Genomic DNA, 21,756 nt, shown 5'->3' with positions numbered 1-21,756 from the left:
TAAATCTTAATACCAAACAATTAAAACCATAATAGTAACAATAATGATGATGGTGAAAAAGAAAATATAATCATCTATTTAAGTTATATCATTTTAAAACTTGTCTTTAAATTTATTCTTTGGAGTTAATGTCTGTTAAAGAGCAGTGTTGAGAAGAAAAATTAGTGGTGTTTCAAGGACATGTTAATATAATGGGTTTTAGTGAAGACTAGAGATGGTCTCATCTCTTACCTAGGACCTTAGGACATCCTCATTTAAAGGACTGTAAGTATCACTGTGTGCATGCTTATAAAATAGAGAAGGATGGGTAGAAAGTTTGAAGAATCCTTAACACTGGATTTCACAAGTCACTTGTGAAATTTGATGAAAATAAATTCAGAAAATGATTGATAAATAAACAAATAAACAAATAAATAAGTGCTTCTGCAGACAATGCATCTTTTTCATCCAATTCACTGTAAAGTACAACAACAAACACTAGCATATATTACTTTGAAATAACTGGTTAAGTTTATGGAGGGCAGATCTATCAGTGACAGCTACATAAAACCTTCATATTCACAGGTAAGAAGACTACTGTAATGTGCTTTTCCATCTTCATTCTCTATTTGTGATTTTCTCCCAGGCATCTGGCTGTCACCGTTACAAATAAAGTGCTGGCTAGATGGATCTTTGGTCTGAGTCTGCAAACATCATCTTATAGTCTAAACTTCCTTTTTCACATCTATGACCCTTCTATCGTTGCTGAATAACTACAGCAGACACTCCTTATACTCATTTAATCCTATAGGAGGAGAAGCTCCCCCCCAATTATAAACATTGAAAAACTTGGCAGCAGCAAATAAATTTATTTTATTGGGGTATAATTTTTAACACAGTTACAGCTAAATTGGCTCTACTGGATAACTTTAATCTTTTCACAATTTCATATTTTGGTTATTTCAAAACACATCAAGCAGACACTGTGCCTCTGAACTGTCAAATAGTATCCTGTTTAAAACAGAACAAAATAGCAGAACTCTGCTAATTGGTATTTTTGTAAACCACAATCCCACAAGGCCTCACTGAATTGGAAATCCAGGTTTGTAGTTCACTGGAGCATACAGCAGAGAGTTCTTTGTTGTCAGGCAATGGACAAAACAAGTCAATATGCACCTCAACGGGATACCAGAGAGAAAAAAACCTTTTTCTTAGACCAGTTAAAGCACTACATCAAAGTAAGATGACATCAGCCATAAGGCATAGGGAAAAGTGTATATGAAAACTATTTAAGCAGCCATTTTATGGCAGTTACAAACAATTGCAATTTGCTTGGTTGCAGTTGAGCATCTTCACTAACATAGATTTTTCTCCACATAAGAAAAATATAGTGTATGGTTCATGGAGTTTTACAGCTATAAGCAAGTTACAAACAGATCACTGGGGTTAGACAGCATTCATGAATGAGTTGAAAGATTCAGAACAAGAAGCAGTGAGCTGTGAAGCAATCTATTAAAGGCTGGCCTGGGAAAATTGGGAGGGGAGCTGTAACAGAGATAAGTGGGGAAAGGTTTGGAGAGCATTTTAACTTCCTAGTCTCTGTATCCACTAGACTAGCCTTCTTTAAAGGCACTTCAGAGTACATTAAGATGTGTATAGATAGATAGATAGATAGATAGATAGATAGATAGAGAACAGTTCAAGTACATAAATCTAGTAAAACTACAATTAAAATCAGCATTAAAAGATAACATTGACCAAAGATAACCTAAGTCAACTGAAACAATACATGAATAACCAATTAATTGAGCAAGTCATCTTTCATAATTAGGTTTTTTAAAATGGAATAAGAACTGGTGCAACTCAGTTCCTTTATGTTTTCTCTCTACACTTAACTTTAAGAGTGTCTCATAACATAAAGATAGAGATTACCGGAGTTGCGGTCTCTTGAAGAAAGTTATTAATCACATCCTTAGTTTAGTTTGTCCCATTCATGCTGTCCACATATGAACAGCAGACTGAAAGACCTCAAGATGTGTCATCTGTCAGTCGTATGATAATCCAAATGGTGGTGTAGTGAGAGGCTGTGAAAGACCCACTACTAGCATCTCTGATGTATATACTTGTGTATAAGTTGACTTGATATACAGTGGAACCTCGCCTTATACGGGGGATCCGTTCCGGACCCCCGCCCCCCACATAAGGCAAATTCTACTTATGCTCGAGCCCCATTATAATGAATGTGGCGTGTGCGTGTGGCGGCATGGCAGCCGCATGCCAAAGTATTACAGCATGGCTTCCGCGTAAACAGGAAGCTATGTATGGCACGCCCACGTATGGAGCATGCGCGCTGTATACTGTAAGTCGAGGGCAAATTTCAGGGCCAAAATTCTGTGACTGGTGGATAGATCAAGAGGCACACAACAAACCTAGGGGCACACAACAAATCTTTTCCTCTCCTTTAAAAAATGCATACAGGGAACATACTTAGGAAGAGCTAGACGGAAGGACAGGATCTGTTTATTTGAAGAGTTACAATGGTGTGTGTGTGTGTGTGTGTGTAAAGGGCATTTTTGATTTTAAAATGTCTTCTTCTTGTTGTGTGCCTTCAAGTAGTTTCTGACTTATGGAGACCCTAAAACGAATCTATCATGAGGTTTGCTGGGATTGGGTGTGTGTGACTTACCCAGGGTCACCTTGGGTTTAACTGGACAAGCAGGAAACCAAACCCTGATCTCCAGAGTCATAGTCTTACGCTCAAACTACTATACTATGATGGCACATAAAATGTCTACATCTATACAAATACAGCTAGGAAAAGAAATATAAAAGAGGGAAAAGACTGAGAACACAGACTGAAAGAAAAAAAGGGAGGGGGGAGACAAGCAAGGAAAGCAACCTATTTGGGACCAAGCACAAAGGCAGTGACAAGAGGTAGAGGCAAGAAGTTGTTCTTGGAGCTTAAGCAGCGCTCCCACCCCATCCAGGTACTTGAATCCCATTTAGGGAGACAGGTGGCATAAAGTGCAATAAATACAGTCGGCTCTTCTTATACATTGTTTTTTATACACGGATTCAAGCATGCACAGTTTGAAAATGTTCAAAAAAAGTATAAATTTTAAATATCAAACCTTGATTTTCCATTTTTTATAAGGGACACCATTTTTCTATGTCATTATATTTAATGGGACTTGAGCATACATGGATTTTGTTATACACAGGGGATCTTGGAACCAAACCCCAGCGTATAACAAGGGTCCACTGTAAATAAATAAACAAATAAAATTACCCTTTGCATTCCCAAACTGAAGAAAGAAAGGCAACCCTTCCTTCTTCTCCACCTACTTATGCATAGTGTATAAGCCTCTCTGTGAATTTTTAACCACATTTGTTTAATTTACTGTAAGCTGTTTTGAGTCCCAAACCAGGAAAAAGTTATTGTTGTTGCGTGCCTTCAAATAGTTTCTGACCCATTTGCAACCCTAAAACCAATCTATCACAAGGGTTTTCTAAGGCTGAAAGTGTGTGACTTGCCCAAGGTCCACAAGTGGGTTTACATGACCAAACAGGGATTTGAACCCTGGTCTCCAGAGTCATAATCCAACCACTCCAAACCAATGCCACATCAGATAGGAATAATAGCAATAAAAATAACAATAACTCACAATAACTCACTTGCTTCTTAGTATACAATGATTTTGTAACAAACAATGTTCTTTACAAAACAGACTAAAAAAAGTCTGCTAAGATACTTGGGAAATATCAGTTTGCATACTATATTGTAAGTGTACAACATATGATGGACATTATATTCAAAATCTGAAATCCTAAATAAGCTTATCTGAGAGTAAGTCCTACTGGATTTGTTGGGATTTATTTCCAAATAAACATGGACGGAAAGTGGACATCCTAAACAACAAGAAACTCTATACAGGTGATCCTGAAAAGTGAAGAAAAGTCAATATAACACATGGAATATTCTGAACTCAAACTGCTGTCTACAATTTTGTTCCCAGCACTCTGACAATTCTAAAACACTCTTAAGCGAGTTATTATTTCTAGAATTTCAAATGGAAAATTATTTTTAAAAATTATTTCTAAAATAGCCAGAACAACTTACTTACTCAACAAATGCAATTGAGAAATCTCCCAGGGTCAGGGGTTTCCCTGCAGACAATGAGCACTAATCAAACAGACACTAATCATCTTTTGCATACCCTCCCACCCTGAGGCCTGCCATTAGCAACAGAACAATATACATGCAAATCACTCCTGCCTTCCCAGGTCACACAACTATATACCCAACTCCTTTCCAGGCAAGCATTCTCTGAAGATGCCAGCCACAGATGCCGGCGAAACGTCAGGAATAAACTTTTCTAGAATATGGCCACACAGCCCAAAAAAACCACAAAAGACTTACTTACTCTTTATTTGTGTAATGGTTAATGGTCCAAGAGGGACAAAAAGTGTGAGGCTTGCAACAACAACAACAACAACAAAATTTCCTTTAAGTTACTTTATATAACTGAACTGATTAATTTTTTACAACAGACTTGCTTTCTAGTTATACCTACCTGACCTGTTTTATAGTGCCTTGCAAATTGATTTACTACTCGATAGTCATTTGCAAAGTACTCCATCAAGATAGAGGGAACTTCAGCAAAGTCAGTAGAACATCTTGTCCCTGCACACAATAATACAGGAGCATTAACATGTAGGTAGAAATAATGTTTACACAAATTCTTCTCTCCTTCGCAGAGTTCCCCTAAACTTTCCATTTGCACTTTTGATGAACTGTGATAAATCATTCATTAAGTAAATATTTTATTTCTATAATGTTATTGTACTTATTGGCAGAGAAACTAAATTATAATCCTGCATGTTACACTGCAAATCACAAAGTAAAACACAATATTTAAACAGCTGGGTGAGGCACCCTATAAAGCTGTGGATCACACCCTTTATAAACGTAAACCAAGCTGCATCCAATCTGGCCCCACAGGAAACACCAAATCTTTAATTGCTTTAACTCCGTACCTAGTTACAATTAAAATATCAAACTATGCTTGAGAATTTAATCACAGTTACAAATATCATCGTACAATCTATCTGATAATTTCATATAATTATTGTTCATATTTGCTTTTCTTTACTGTTTGAGATGCCTGTCATTTGAAGAGGGACTGTTTTTCCTGGCATTTCAAAAGAAATGATGATAAAATCATTTCTTACCATTCAAAACTCTTTCTTCCAAATCCAGTCTTGCCTCCCTTGTGAACAGTACACTTTAAGGGCTAGTCTACACATAACTGTATTATGTGAATTTCTGCAGATTTTCATACATTTGCATCAGTTACTTGAATTGTCTTCATTTTCCTGTGCAAATTCACATCTGTTTGCCCTTCCCTCTGCTGTAAAAGTGCAGCTGCGCATACTCGCAGATACTCCAGTAAAACTTAGGAATCCTTTTTCAGTGAAATTTATGGACTCTCCCCATCTGCAAGAAGCCCAAATTCCTCCAAATTTCATGTGCCTGGACCACAGTTTATTCAATCTGAATGAAGAATATTGTGTAGGTAAGCCCTAAACCTTTCCAGATTACCATTTCTTAATCAGCAAATATTTAATCTTTACTGTTTGGTGTGTGCGATCTGGATTTCTCTTCTGAAGGAAGTGCTTCTGCTTGGAGAATCTGCTTTTTCTTCAGTATTAATATCACTGTAATTGCATTATTAATAATGCTAGTTTTGCCTGACCATAGCAGCTTCTGCTACCAGCCATATGAGTATTGAAGAGATACTAAGTAATGTCAAGTTCATGACTAGGCAACAACTTCCCATTTCTAGCACTGGAATGCATATCTATCGTTTGTATTTTTGCTTGTTTCTTTTTAAAAAGGGAGGAAACTAGCAATCCCCATCCTAATCTCTAGTAGGGTTGTTGTTGTTGCCTTCAAGTCATTTCCAACTTATGGCTCCCTAAATCAAATCTATTATGGGTGTTCCTTTGCAAGATTTGTTCAGAGGAGATTTTCACTGCCTTCCCCTAAGGCTGAGTGTGATTTGCCCAAAGTCACCCAGTGAATTTCATGGCCGAGCTGGGATACATCATGTTTAACAGGTTATCACCTGATCAGGCATGTAAGGGAATATGTACCATTTATGTCATCTGTATAAATCTTTCTGAGACACAACTGATTTCATGTGTCTTGAATTTCAGCAATTTCTAATAAACTCTACACAGTCTAGGATAGAGAGACTATGGCAGCTGTGAGAGTAAACCCAGAATAAGACATGCAGTCCAGGGCTTGGCCACTCAGTTCCATGTATCCAAATGTCTTTACAGGGCAGGAATTCTCAATTGGGATCCCCTGTAATCAGGCAGCTGTATCTAGTTTATCAAGAGGAAGAAAATTGGATAAGAATGTTAAAGGATTTGAGCTGGGCAGAGTAGGAGGGTGGCAGATTGTGAAGATTAATCAACAGATTTAGAATCTGGGCTGATGGCCCAAGAAAGTCTGGTCCTTTGTACAAAAATGAGGACAAACTGCAAGAAGGAAGCCTTTCTGAAGAAGGCACTGTTGTTTGTTGGATCTATGTTTTGAAATCTATCAGGTTCTAAATACTAATAATGAAAGTAAATGTTTTGTTATCTGAAGAAAGAACACCCTAGCCATACCAGCAGAAATGTAAAGATTGAGGGGGTGTAGATGAGTTGGAAAAATTGTTCTTCTCACCCAAGAACAGTTTTTTCTTAGTGGAAAAATTACCACTTTTCAAGAGAAAAGCAAAACTAGGGCCCGGTACAGACCAGCAGGGAAGCGCCGGCCTTCTTTGCTGCGCAGCGTTGTCACAGAAACCAAACCGCATGGCACAGCTGTGCAGCAAAAAAGAAGCTGCCTAGAGCGGCTTCTTTTTTGTGGCATTGTAAGGGCTGTGATGCAATAATGGTGCCGCTCGCACATAGTAGGGCTCAGGAGCGTGTGGTTGGTGCACGCTCCCGAGCCCTACTATCGCCGCCAGGACACCGCTTCCTGGCGGTGTGTACCAGGCCTCAGTAAGCCTGGTAGCATGGGTCTTTAATGCTCTTTCAACTGAATTCCTGGTGATCTACAGGAGGGAATGAGACAAGGAGCATCTGCTAGGAACATTCATTAAGGCTAAGCCATAAAGAAGGGAAGGACAAATTATGGAGTGAATATTTCTTTCTTAAGTAGCTGCCATCCTTCCCTGATTCTGTTCCTTTTGAAGGAAGAAACTAAAGAAGGAAAAAGATGTCTAGCAGGGAAGGTGTTTGTGGCATTGTTATCAAAGTTGCTACTCCTGTTGTGCTTTGAGTTCCAACCTCTTTCCTTTTCCTTTTGTGTGATGTAAAAGTAATCATTAATATGATGTATATATTATATATTTATATATACATTAATATTATTTTTATATATTTCATTTTTATGCTGCCTTTCTCCCCAAAAAAGGGACCCAAGGTGGCTCACAAAATAAGTCATTATGAGATGATTACCGATGAACAGACTAAGATTAAATGCAGACAAAATGAAGAAACCATTAGACTGCAGAAACCTGGCCAGAGGACTTGGATTCAACCTGTTATGGAAAGACCTTCTTCCCCTCAAAGGTCAGAATTTTATCTTGGGAACAGACCTTGTTATTATACTCTCCCTACATTTTAAGTAGTAGGGGTGTATTTGTCTGACCTGGCAACAATTATTATTTGATTATATTCCAGTTAGACTACTGCAATATCACAATTTCAACATGTAAGTTTGCTTCTGAAGATCATTTGGATGCTTTAGTTGGTTTGCAATGTAGCAGCAAGGCAGCAGCTACATTACATGATCATATCAGTGCAATATCAAGATATCTGCTAAATGGATTTTTTTGGTCAATTCAGCTTAAAATATACCTTTGAGGCTGTTTGCCTCATTATAAAACCATTCAGTTATTAAGATCTGCAGTAGAGGCCATTTGAGGAAATCTCTATGAGTATGGGCTCATTGTGGTACAAACAGGAGAAGACTGTTTACTGCTGATTCTCAAATTGTGAAAAGCTCTCCTTCAACCCCACACTCTCTTGTTTTTGTTTTTTAATTTAAAGGAATTAAATTCTTTAATTTGGTCTTCCAAATTGTGCTTCTAATGGCATTTTATGCTGCAATATGGTTTCATTGTTTTCATGTACTATTTTTATTCTAGCTGTACCCTGCATTAGTGAAGTTTGTGGAAAGATCATATATAAATAAAATTAATGATTACATTATTACTGTTATTAATAATAAAGTCATATAATGTAGAAAGAAGTAATTTTTTTTAAAGTTCTATAAGAAATATGTCTGATCACTCTAGTTGCGGCACAACACAATGTGCTGTGTACTAACTATAAAATACTTTGGGGGGGGGGGGGGGAGGAAGAACTTATCTGACCTTAAAATAATACATTGATTGCTTACCAGTCACGTGTTGGTATCGAGTTCTTCCCAGCATAGAATGCATAGCATGGCCCATTTCATGGAAAAGATTCTCCATCATTCCAGGAGTTAACAATGTTGGTGAACTGCTACTAGAATGGGGCAAACTTAGCATAAGCACAACAACAGGAGTTTGATATTCTCCATTTTCTCTTAGTCTGCCTCCACGTATCGTAAAGTGACAATCCTATTTTTGTAAAATGGAAGAAAGTCAAATAGAAAAATCAAGGACTTTATCATATTGGTATCATTTTAAAATATCAGTCACAGATCCTGCGTACAATTATAGAATTATCTGAAACTAAGCTATTACACTGCACCAGAACAGATGCTGAATGTAGTTTTCTATACTTGGGTGGCTAAAGTGAGGGCTTTACTGTAGTTTAACGTGGCTGTTTGGCAATCTTTTCAGTTTCTTGGTGCCTCAGAGGAACACTGGTGAGTCAGAATGAAATTTGGTGTCCTGCCTTCAGGGCACAATTCAACATTTAAAATTCAAATACTAGCTCAAGGGAAAGGAAGATAATGTAAAGTGCCATGCAATGTGATTCCTTCTTTGAAAATTTGAGTAATACTACACTCAAGAGTTCCCTGCACCTCTTACTGATAGGCTCTGACTGGAGAGGGATATGAGGGATACAGAAAGAAGATGAGAGAAGGAGAAGCTCCTTTTCATGAACTTCCTTTTACTACTGGATGTTAGGATCCAAGACTAAGACTAAGTCTTATGTATACTTTTACAAAGAAAGGCCCTATTCAGCATCAGCACATAATAGAAATTTAGGCCCGTTACAGACGGGTCCGTACTAGCGTTAGAAAGGGGCGTCACTTCCTGACGCCCCTAACCGTAGTACGGACCAAGTCTATACAAAATGGCGGTGCCTGTTCCACACGGGGGCGCCATTTTGACATCGCGGGTGTGTAGCGTCTAGGCGTCGCGCAGTCCAGGCGTCACGGCACCACTTCCGAGACGCAGAAAGAAGCGCCATTTTGGCGCTTCTTTTCGGCTGCGTCCAGGAACCATGCGGTTTGGCTGCTGCAGTTCGCGGACGCAGCAACTGGCAGTGGCGGCAGAGCGCCCTTCTTGGGCGCTCTGTAATGTGCCTTAAAGATCAAATTAAAGTACTTCTGATAGTGCAACATCATTTTAGGTTGCAGAATAAAAATAACTATATATTTAAAGCAGTCCTCCCAACAAAACCATCAGTTGTTTTGCCTTTAAATAGATTATGCCTATGTAAAATATTTTACCAAATTCTTACTAAAACGATTAGTATATATATCTTCATCTTCATATAGTGTAATTTAGAAACTGGTCCTGGTGGCATTCTGGGGGTATGAAGAAGCACAAAAAAGTACTCCTTGAACATTTATTTCATAAGCAGAATAAATAATAATAAGAAGAACTACCCTGATATTTAGTAGTTTCCAACACTGTGGTATCTAAATCTCTGCTTAGATATTTTTTAATACTTAGTATTTTCTAATACTGTTCTATCAAAATAGTTTCAAAAATAATCTTTGGATTTCATTTAATTTTTGTAATATTCTAACTATATGTTTAAATGGAGTGTCCCTGGCCTGATTTATATATACATCAATAACTTCTCAAACTAATTATTATGGAGCTGGAGGTTTCAAAACCATTGGGGATGAACAGACTGCCTCTTTCATCGCCGGATCGGGGCTATAGCAACTACACTCTGCGGCTCTCATCAGGCATTTCCGTGGCACAAAAGGGAACCACAAAAAGCAGTACCTTTTTGTGCTGCAGAAAGGGTGCCCTAGCCATGGTGGCTTTTCGGTGCAGTGCGTGTAAGTGCTGTGCCAAAGATGCGGCACGATGCCGCCTGCTGTCTGGTGAGGCGGGCAGAGTGGGGGTGGAGTCAGGGCAGCCGGCATACAGACGCCATGCCCCCACCCTGTTGCGTGGCCAGTGTATAACGCCGGCCTATAGAGGGCCTCTCTGACCTAAATGCAACTGTAAGTAGGGATGCGAAAATCTATGTCTCAGTTTCATTCAGTTTCTCCAAATTCATCTGTCATTTCTTTCCATATGTGAAGTCAAAGGCTTTCATGGCCGGCATCCATAGTTTTTTGTGGGTTTTTTGGGCTATGTCGCCATGTTCTAGAAGACTTTCTTTCCATACTTTTTTATATCTAAATAAAAGACTTTTTTATTATTATTCTTGTACTGCAATTTGTACAATTTTGGCACATTCTTCCTAATATGCACATTTTACATGTTACCTAATTTACACCTTCCACTCTTAGACAGTATAATGTTTTTGCATAGTTTTTGAATTGTACTTTTTAGCATTCATGTTTTAAAAAGTACACCATGTTTTGTGCACCCTTTTATTTTTCTGAAATTCCACATAACCCTCACAAATACACAGATTCTTAAGGCAAGGTATGTTTCTTCTTCCATTTAACTCAGGAGCTATGAAAACTCTAATTCCATCCACACTGCTCTGTCCAACGCCATTCTTTTCCATCCATAATTCTTATTCCCAATCAAAATAAACTCACTGAAATGAGAACTCGGTAAATCAAAACTCTCAAAATTCTATTAATTAAATTGGTTTGTTCTAGTCGGAACTAATAACTGAGTTTCTAAATATAACTTTATGAACTGTTACCTGATGAGGCTTGCCTGGTCTTTGAAAGAAATCACAGTAGATATACCCCAATAAACCATCTTGTTCATGGACGACTGCCTGGAAAAAAATGTGAAAGTTCAAAGTGAAAAGATAAAACAAATATTGAGGTGATTTAATTTTTGAAAACACTGCAAATGCAACACCTTTATATTGGCCCGTTACAAACGGGCAGGAAAGTACGCGCGGAGCGTGCACTAGGGTTAGAAAGGGGCGGTGCTTCCGCATCCTCTTAACCCTAGTGCGCGCTCTGCGCGCACAAAATGGCAGCGACCATTCCACACGGCCGCCGCCATGAGGACATCACAACCGTGCCGCCTCTATACGGGGCAGAGCGGACGTGACATCCTCGCTCCGCGCCAGGGCGCTTAGTGCGCCCTTAGCGCGGAGCAGGAAGGAGCTCCGTTTCGGAGCTCCTTCCTGGTTTGGTCCGCTGGGCTCAGCCTTCACACAGCTGCGCCCAGCGGACCAAAGGAGAAAGGGGCCAAGCGGCCCCTTTCTCCTCCTCCCCACCGCCACGGGGTGTCCTTGGGGCTTGAAGCCCCAAGGACACCCCTTTCCAGGCTGCGGAGAAGAGGCCTTTTGCCGCTTCCCCGCAGCCTGAAAAGCGGCGGATCGGGGCCTCAGCGGCTGCCACTCTGGACACTGAGGCCCCGATACATTGGGGAAAGGGGCGGGTGCAGCCTGCCCCAAACGGGAGGTCTGTAACCCACCATAAACTTTTTAAAACTGAAAATACGTACAGTGACCTCTCTCTCTCCGAATAATCTAGAGCCTTCCATTGTAGCAGTTTTCAGCGAGACAGCTATGTGTTTGTTGCACCATAAAATGGAAACTGGGAGAGGAAAAATGGAATCTACCAGGACCTTCACCACTTTTGAGACAGCTTTTTTGGATTTCAATCCACTACCTCAGACACACTGATAGAGTTAATATTAAAGAAACAGATATTCAGCAACTAACATGGTTGTGAGGGTGGGATAAGAATGTAACAGGATACAAAAAGATACAAATTAGGACCCAGAAATAAACATTCCTTCACTCTTTTCCTTTCTAATAAAAATAAGTTTTCAATTTCTGTAGAATTCAATCTCCTAACAGTGTATTCCTACACTTCAGGCACTCTACTCAACATCAAAGTGGGTTTACTTGTAATTATCTGTTGACATTCAGGAATCAGAATTCTCACCAGTTTGCGAACATCTTCACACCACAGCTCTCCCTTCTCAGGCTGTTCAGCATAAAGAGAGATTCCTAAGAGTTTATTGAATAAGATGTTCAGTCCTTCCATGCATGCTCCAAGAGAGAAAAAGGGACAATATAGGCTAGGTTCAATATTATATCTGTAACAAACAAAAGAGAGGCCATAGGTGACAAAAAGCCATGAAACTAACCCCAATTTAAATATTTTATAGTATGCAATCCATATATAAATGAATGTAGTATAACACCATAGTTGCTACAAATAGCGCACTTGCTCATATCAACACCAGGGCAGAAATCAGACATTATGTAAATTGTCTGGACACCACCAAAACCAGCAAAATATATAAATACCATATTCTATAGTACCATTATACTTGTCTCACTTCAACAGCTAACTGTTGAGACAAGGAAAATCAGAGCGAGTTAACAATCATTTCAGTTTTTTAATCTCTAGATGCTAACACTGAGAGTTGGGGTGAGAGCAAGAACCAGGCTCTTGTTTTTGATGACTGCCACTTGGCTTCCTGGTTTTTCAGTATGATTTCAAGCAAGACTGATTTATCAGATTCCTAACAAGTGTAGTCAGAAGTTTAAAAAGAGAGATAAGAGAAAAGGAAACAGAGGGGTGTTATTTTGAGTGACTTGTGGTGAGTAATTCTTTCAACAAGAGTAATGCCTCTTGTATCTATAGCTATATCTTACACATTTCAACTCAATTTTATAATTACAGTGAAAACTGAACAATTTAAGACCACATCTTCAACAAAGTTTGTAACAAATGTTCTGCCCCAGTGTCAGATACAGAGTATAGGCACCTATCAGCATGTTTTTTTATAAAAGTTTTAAAAATTCTACCATATTAACCAGCACAATCCGATATATGTTTACTCATATATGTCTACTTAAAGTGGTGTCAAACTGCATCATTTCTACATTTTATTTTACTTTATTTACTTGTTATCACTAAAGAAGGAGCATTCAAAACTATAACTATTATGAAGTATTCACTTGGTGAAAATTCTTGCACCATTCCATAACCACAATATATAAAGGAAAGGAGACAGTATTATGCTAACATAACTAGAGGAAATATAATTTTATTATCCCTAATAAAGCAAAAGCTTGAGTGTGAATATTCAGTTTCTTCAGATTTTGTTTCAGACAGCCAAAACATTAAGCCAAAGAAAAGACTCATTTAAAACCTTTTGTAGTGTTAATTGCATATCATCACTGCATTATGGTTACTGAGAATGTACATGCTAGATCCTAACTATCTTTTCTCGTTTATTTATCATACTAAGTATCACTCAATTTTCTGCAAGGAGAAGTCAGTGTGCATGGGGTCATCCCAATTTATGCTCACAACAATACTGTGACGAAGGTTAGGCTAAGTGACTGATTCAAGACCACCCAAAGAGCCTCTTTGCCAAGAGCTGTTTAAAATAAAGGTCTTCCCAATCCAAAACAAACATTATATTGACTTCCTATTCTGGCTCTCTTAAGCCTATATTTTTTCATACTGTATACCCACAACAATTATTTGAAGAAAGAGACAAACAAGGATTTAATATTATGAGCTGTAATTCTTCCCACGCACCATTATTGATAAGATCATTTCTCACTCACACCTTTCAATCAGTTTTAGGTATTTTTCAAAAATCAGAGAGAGAGAGAAATCCTCTCCCTTTCTCTCAGTTACTTCTGTGTTTTAAGAGTTAGAAGAGGGCTGACTAACAGAAACCTTTTGCCCTAGGCATACATCGTCTTCATAACTAGGTAAATCTAATTTGCAGCCTCATACCTCTGAGTAATCAAGTAAAAGAACTCTTGTGGAGTTCAATGGAACTTCTTCAAAAATGTATGTTTGAAGTCTTAGCTTGAAAAACAATTTTCAAAATCTGGTCAATTCTTCCCTTTCTCCAGGTGCAACTGATTATCCAAGGGGAAAAAACTAGCAAATTTAACAGTGTTGTGCATGTTGATTCACAAGTACAGTATGTCCTAGTGCAATCAACAAGACTTATTGCCAAAAAAATATGCTGAAGACAGCTGTCTCAAAAATGCATTGTTATACATCTTTACACCAAAGTAAATCTCATTCTGTCCAAATGGGATTTCTGCTCTGGGGGATGTACAGAATTTTACCACAAGTTGCTAAAATCCTCTCTAGCTACTATGATGGATTATATGACATTACACAGATTTATCCAACTGTTGTGCCTCTACTCTTTTACTTTGGACAACCTCTTACCTGTCGGTTGCTAAAGCATCTTCTGGCAATCAGTATTTTTTAAATCTATGTGTTGCAAAATTATTTCTTTGGGTTCATATGCATTTTTATTAAAATATGATTTTATTTAAATGTGTTTTTAAATGTAAACCCTGTCTTTTGGAAATGGAAGTACATTTAAGACAATAAAATGTTTCCATTTCAAATGTTTAAAATATACAGTGATTTCTCCATCTTGTCTGTATTCACTGCAGTTACTAAAACCTATAGCCAAAATGCATGCTAATCACAAAATGTGCTTTTAAAATATATATATATTTCTAAGCATACAGTGCAATTGATACTGCTCCCATATCAAAGATAATCAAGGAGGCAGTTCATTTCTCCAAAAGAAAAACTTTACAAAGGTGTACAAAATACATGGCTGTAGAAATATGAAAAGTTGATGCAAGGGCTCCTCCTGGTGTTTAAATATTAGAAACACTACTGGAGCAAAAAACACTACTTGAAACAAAAAACCACTGGAGTTCATTCAGCCTGTGAAAATTGACTGAAGGGAACCAATGGATCCTCCATAGTGATATGTTAGGGAACTGACAGACCTGCCTAGCACAAGGACCTTCAGCAGACGACCAAGCGCCAGATGTCATATTATTGATATTTGTTGTTGCGTGGCAAGTTGATTCCAACTTTTGGCAACACTATTATGGGGTTTTCTTGATAAGATTTTTGTTCAGAGAGGGTTTGCCTCTGCCTTACTCTGAGGCTTAGAGAGTATGATTTGTCCAAGGCCACCCAGTGGGTTTCCATGCCTGAGTGGGGATTTGAACACTGGTCTCCAGAGTCCTCGTTTAATGTTACACCATACTGGCAAAATGTTAATGATTAATGACACAGAGCATTAAAAATATCAGCAAAATTGAGACCAAATATCTTAGTGTTGTTATTTTTAAATTTCATCTCAAGCCACATACAATAGAATAAAATGCAATTAAAAAGATAGAATAATAATAATAATAATAATAATAATAATAATTTATTTATAGCCCGCCCAATCACAAGGAATCCGGGCAGGTTACAGCAATAAAAATACAGAGAATAAAATAAAAGAGAGTGACATAAGTCACAGAATTCACAGCTAGACCTGATGGAACTGGGCCTGTCTTTTTCACTCCCTCCCAGGTCTGATGATGACAGCTGGCATGGAGGGAGGGTTCTTCTTCTTGAGGCAAGAATTTTATTTTAATTAATTTTAATTTAATTCTTCTCATTAAATTTAAGAGAAGAATTGGTGGACAGAGCAACATAAGTCACAGTGAACGGGGAGAGGAACTAGGTAGGGAAGGCCTGCCGGAAGAGATTCATCTTAAGAGCCTTCTTAAAGGCTGTAAGAGTAGCGGATCGCCTTTGGCAGGCCATTCCATAACTTCAGAGCAGCGATGGAAAATACCCTCTGGGTAACTGAGGTTAGTCTAGATTTTTTTTGCTGAAGTGGATTCTTCCCCGAGGACCTTAGAGTGCAGGACAGACAGTACGGAAGAAGGTGTTCCCTTAAGTATTCTGGACCCAAGCCATGTATGGCTTTAAAGGTAATCACCAACACCTTGTACCTTGCCCGGAAACTAATTGGCAGCCAGTGAAGGCTGCCAATGTTAAGTTTTAAATAATACTGCAATTCTTAGCCTATTCATTTAAAACATTCTGTTTAAAGCCTATCAGAATAAATAAATAAATAAAAAGGTTTTTGCTGAGAGAAGGAAAGGAAGGGGATTCAATTGGTTCTGGACATTATCAATCGGGGAAGGCCTGCTGGAAGAGAAAGGTTTTTGTCGCCTTTTTGAAAGCCTCGAGTGAGGATAATTGGTGAATCTCTTCCGGCAGGTCATTCCAAGTTTTTGAAGCGATGACAGAGAAGGACCTCTGGGAGGTCACTGCCAGTCTAGTCTTTCTAGATTGCAAGAGGTTTTTCCCAGAGAATCGGAGTGCACAGGAAGGATTGTACAGGAGGAGGCGTTCCTTCAAGTACACTGGACCCAGGCCATGTAGGGCTTTATAAGTGATAACCAACACCTTGTACTGTGCCCGGAAGCTAATAGGCATCCAATGTAATGATTTTAAAATAGATGTTATATGGTCGAACCTGGATTTTCCGGCAACCAGTCTGGCTGCCACGTTTTGTATCAATTGGAGCTTCCGGACGTGACACAAAGGTTGCCCCATGTAGAGCGCGTTGCAGAAAGCAATACAAGAGGTTACTAGAGCATGTACGACTGTTTCTAGGTCCTGCTGCTCCAGGCAGGGGCGCAACTGGCATATCAGCCGAAGCTGATAACAGGCACTCCTGGCTGTCACATCAGTTTGAGAAGACAGTTGAAGACTACCTGAAGTAGAACCTATTATCTTTCAAACGACTAGGCTGGCAGAAGCTGGGTCTAGTGACAGTGCCGAGGCCTCAAACTGCCGATTTGCCGACCTTGCAATCTTCAGAACGAGTGTCTTAACCGCTAAATCACTATGTCCCACAAGGGGAAAAGAGTAGTTAAATACCTACCATGGATTATGGTGGAAAGGAGTAGCAGGAGGGGGAAAGGAGAAAGAACAGTTACATACTTACCATGAAGCTCTTCACACAGCTTCATTAGAGCACAAGAAGAGAATATATATGTGCAAAGCTGGGAGAGCCATATGTTTTTCCATGGTTATGCCAGTTCTCACATAATGCCATGGGGATTCATCTATTACCCTCACCATCAGCTCATTGCAAAACTGGATTTGCTAGTTCATCTCCATGCACAAAGACCAGTTTCCTACGCCTTTGTGCACAAACGACCATTGTTAAAACTGGATCTGTAACTTCATTTCCATACACAAAAGATTTTTAATTTGAATTGACATCCTCACATACCAATGGCATACATATGTCTGTGCCTGGCTTCCACTCCACCAAATACATCTGAAGAAGTGGATTAAAGTCTACAAAAGCTCATGCGGCCAATTTCTTTCTTTCAGTTTGTCTCAAAGGTGCTGCAAGATATCTCTACATAATAATCCCAGAGACACACAACACAATATGAGGGAAAATGGAAAAATGATTTACAGCAAGACCATATGGAAATCCTTTGAGATTCCCTGCGTAATAGGTTCCCAGTTACCTTTTAGTAGATCTATGTGTTTGAATACAGTGGCTGGTTACAAAATGATTGAAAACCTAGAAGAACCAATTCAAACAGAATGCCGTAACACTTACCTCTCAGCACGTAGGACACCACTATAGTATGGATGATCCCAGGGCATCAATTTCTGAAATGAAAGAATCCAAGATTTTTACTGCTTCACAAAAATCAAGTGGCAATAATTAAATACAAAGCTTTTTCTCCACAGTAGCATTTCTATGATTCTTGTTTACAAACTGGCCTTATAACCTTGCTACTTAGTCTAACACAATCAATATACACTATACAGCAAGACACTTGACAGGTGAAACTTTTGACTATATAAAACTTTGACTAGATACCATATTATTAGTGTTTATATTCATGACATAAACCAAAAATATGAAAGAATATATAAAGCAAGGAGATAATAATGTACAGTGGGCCCTCTCCTTACGCAGGGGATCCGTTCCGGACCCCACCGCGTAAGGGAAAATACGCATATGCTTGTGCCCCATAGGAAACGTGCATGCGTGTCATTGTTTTTATTGTTGCTCAGCTTCCATGTAAGAAGGGAGCTGCATATAGCTTGCCCGCATATGGCGCAGGCGCACTGTAGTTATATTCAGCAAGACTAGTGTAGAAAAGGAGAATTTCACCTGCCAACCACAGATTGAGAAAGACATTAAGAGATTACTTTTTCTGTGGGTATTCTGTAACTGAAAAGGCTCTACTAGGCTGAGAAGGCTTACAACAGATCATCACTGATTATATTACCTAGGGTTGTGAGTGGGCCAAAAGTTGTCCAAAACTATTCTAGATTTTGTAACCAGCCACTGTATTCAAACACATAGATCTACTAAAAGGTAACTGGGAACCTATTATACCTATGTCCCAATGTTCATACAGGCTCTCCATAATACCATAAGCACAGTTCAAGATACAACAGTCAGCCCCCTGTTTTCGCGGGGGATCCATTCCAGACCCCCCTTCCGCGCAAACGGCGGATTGTACATATTCAAGCCTCAAAGGCTTGAATGGAGCGCACCCTCATGCATGTGGCCCAGGCGCACACACCACTGGAGATAGCAGAGGTTGCCCCTCCATGGATATTCAAGGGTGCGGATCCCAGATCCGTGGGTTAGGAGGAGTGACTAATTCTGAACTATATTCTCCATAGTATTTAGAACAAACTTCTATGAGCTGGTTTTTTATTGAAACCTTATAGCCTAGCCCTACATGGATATCTAAAAACAGGGGGACTATGTCATGCACCTCCTCTGTAAGGTACAAATGCCTTACTTTTATCTACCTTTACACTACTTTTTAAACTACTTATACCTACTTTTATCAGCAGGAGGAGAGTAATATACAGAAGCCACATTCACAAATTAATTGAATGCCTCTATGCAGTTTACAAAGAAAAAATACATGGATATCATCTACAACTAATAGAAATGCAGACGAATGCAAAAGAGAAAGTGAAAAGGGACACAAAGTCACCAGTTACTTCCCTGTGTAGAGAGCCAGTGTGGTGTAGTGGTTTGAGCACTGGACTACAATTCTGGAGACCCAAGTTCGATTCCCCACTCAGCCAAGGAAGTCCCTTGGGTGACCTTGGGCAAGTCATACATTCTCAGCCCCATAAATACCCCATGACAGGGTTGGTATAGGTTGCCATGAGTTGGAAATGACTTGAAGGCACACAACAAAAAACTCTGTGTCCTACAGTCTCCAACAGTGAGTGGGAAAAACCTCTCTCCAATCTACCACCATCTACATGTTAAGTCTGGGTGGTAAGATACACGTAGGCAGATTTTTCAGCTACCTCTCATACAATAACTGCAGAATTCTTGCGCTTGAAACATGTTCAAATTCAAACCTCAGTTTCCTTTTATAAGAGCTACAAGACTATTGTATCTGACTACAAGTTGTTCGGCCTAACTTGGGGGACATGCATCACTGTCTTTTAGGAGCATTATGTCAGGAGATTTGGAGCCTGGACTAGAAATTTTATGGACTGAGCTGCAAGCTTGTTCTAATATGATATCTAAGGCTATGTATGTTCAGACCCCTGCATCTTTTTCTGGCAAAGAAGATAATAACAGCATTCAGGCAATGTGATACTCATAGAGTATAATGGTCAGGTATGAAACCAGGAGCCTCTATATAATGTGTACAATAGAATCTTCAAGCTCCAAGTCAGGCCCACAGCTACTGACTGACTGCAAACTTCTAACTGCAGATCTGGATCCATGTATAGCCACCAAGGGGCCAATAAAGCACTGACAGTTACAAACTGCTATTACTTCTGCTAAGCAATCAGGACAGACAAATTGAATAAAATTTAAGCAGTGGACATTCAACTTTAAGATTTCCACATGCACTCATTTGTAAATTTTATCTACAGGTGAAGTCAAAGGTTTTCACGGCTGCCATCAATAGTTTTTTGTGGGTCTTTTGGGCTATGTGGCCATGTTCTAGAAAAATAAATAAGAAACTCTTCCAGAACATGACCACATAGCCCGAAAAACCCACAAAAAGCTATTCATTTACAGGCATCTGGTGTCACAAATTATATATTGTGAGGCAGATCTATCGGAACAATCATGCAAGAATGCAGTGACTAGAAAAGCCAAGGCTAGTGAACAAAAGCATTGGGGTTTGCCAATTTTTAAGTTGAATGCATGTGATTTTTCAAATCTGACCTCTGCATAAACTAACTGAACATAATATTTAACATACTCAAGAAAGCACATTACATTTTCCATTTTATGGTTTGGATACTAGAAAAATCACTGTATTAAAATCATTATCATCCTTTTAGCATTTAGTTCCCTTAGAGAACACAGCTTTGCAACCTAACTCTGCTATAACATGATGCTAAAAAGAAGGGGAAGGTTAGATTACACCATCAGATCACTGACATTATAGAAGTTATTTTCAAGCTAGTGTTCAACTCATTCACATTAAGAGAAAAATAAAATAAATGTACAATGTAACTTACTGATTTGATAGGATTCAGTTTCATTTTCATGCCTGCCATCATTTCAAAATCCTTTTGAGTTCTGGAAAGTAATTTAACAATTAACCTTGTTAAAGGGCTTTTCAAAACATGTGCATACTTTTAATTGACAAGTATTTGTTCAATATGCAAATAAAAATATAATTCAAACAAAAAAATGAAGAAAATGACCCAGAATGAGCTATTTTGTTTTCTTTGTTTTTTTCAGGTCTTTCTCAGTAAGGGAACATTAAGCAATGCTGAAAAATCAAGAGAGAGCTTTCTTTTTTCCATCATTGGAAATTAAGACAACTTGCACAATTCTGATCATAAACTGTAACTGATTGCAGTTAGTTTTTCACAAAACTATACCTTTTATAATCAAAATCTACTGATAAAATTTTCCTATCCTTTTTCTATATTAAGTTTTTGCCTTGAAGCAGGATATATCTGTTATCCTATTTAGTAAGATCAAATAAAAAAAGAAACTCACCGACTGAATAACTTATCTGAAAGCTTTACAAGAAACTGCATCACTCTTTCTTTAAAAAAGGAAATGTAAGAAAAGTTATTGGTAACTAGGTAAACAGAACACTTAAGAAATAACAAAAACACAATTGTAAACTTCGTCTAAAATAAACTAATCTACTGAACAAAGTGTAATTCAGAAGACCATAATGCAAAACATATTGAATGTAGTAATCATCTGTTTTTTGTTATAAAAGAATCCATAAACAAAATTAAACTTTGAAATATGCATATTCCTGTGTTCTTCTGTCTTTCAGTAAGGAAAACCCTATGATGAAAGGTCATTTTAAACATCACACAGACCACAGTGGGTGATGACAGAAGAGCTAGCGATTATTTCCTGACTACTGCAAGATTTCTTTTTTCCAACTCTTGGAACTGACCAATAGTTTTTATTTAACCCAGTGCCAATCTTTAGTTTTAGATGACACTATTTACTGAAATTTCAAAATAACTTGCAAGTGCTGAACAGGACCATTTTAATGTCTATTAGTAATCATGAAGGCAAAGCAGATGGG

The 21,756-nt window shown here is 38.5% G+C and overlaps 1 protein-coding gene across 2 annotated transcripts in view; it reads right to left on the bottom strand.

Moving 5' to 3' along the window:
* The window catches only part of MIPEP (mitochondrial intermediate peptidase), a 67,557-nt gene that overhangs the window by 30,616 nt on the left and 15,185 nt on the right, over window positions 1–21,756 (bottom strand). For both annotated transcript variants that reach the window (XM_089512613.1, XM_089512614.1), the window contains exons 8-14: window positions 21,204–21,252; window positions 20,714–20,774; window positions 17,802–17,854; window positions 12,308–12,461; window positions 11,101–11,178; window positions 8,441–8,645; window positions 4,554–4,663 (exon numbers count right to left, since the gene is read on the bottom strand). In XM_089512613.1, the coding sequence (XP_089368739.1) occupies window positions 4,554–4,663; window positions 8,441–8,645; window positions 11,101–11,178; window positions 12,308–12,461; window positions 17,802–17,854; window positions 20,714–20,774; window positions 21,204–21,252 (710 nt within the window). The remainder of the gene's footprint in view (window positions 1–4,553; window positions 4,664–8,440; window positions 8,646–11,100; window positions 11,179–12,307; window positions 12,462–17,801; window positions 17,855–20,713; window positions 20,775–21,203; window positions 21,253–21,756) is intronic.

Source organism: Sceloporus occidentalis, unplaced genomic scaffold (assembly GCF_023333645.1).
Source record: "Sceloporus occidentalis isolate IW3139 unplaced genomic scaffold, rSceOcc1.0.p SCAF_2, whole genome shotgun sequence".
Taxonomy (NCBI): domain Eukaryota; kingdom Metazoa; phylum Chordata; class Lepidosauria; order Squamata; family Phrynosomatidae; genus Sceloporus; species Sceloporus occidentalis.
This window is presented reverse-complemented; position numbering and strand designations above follow the sequence as displayed.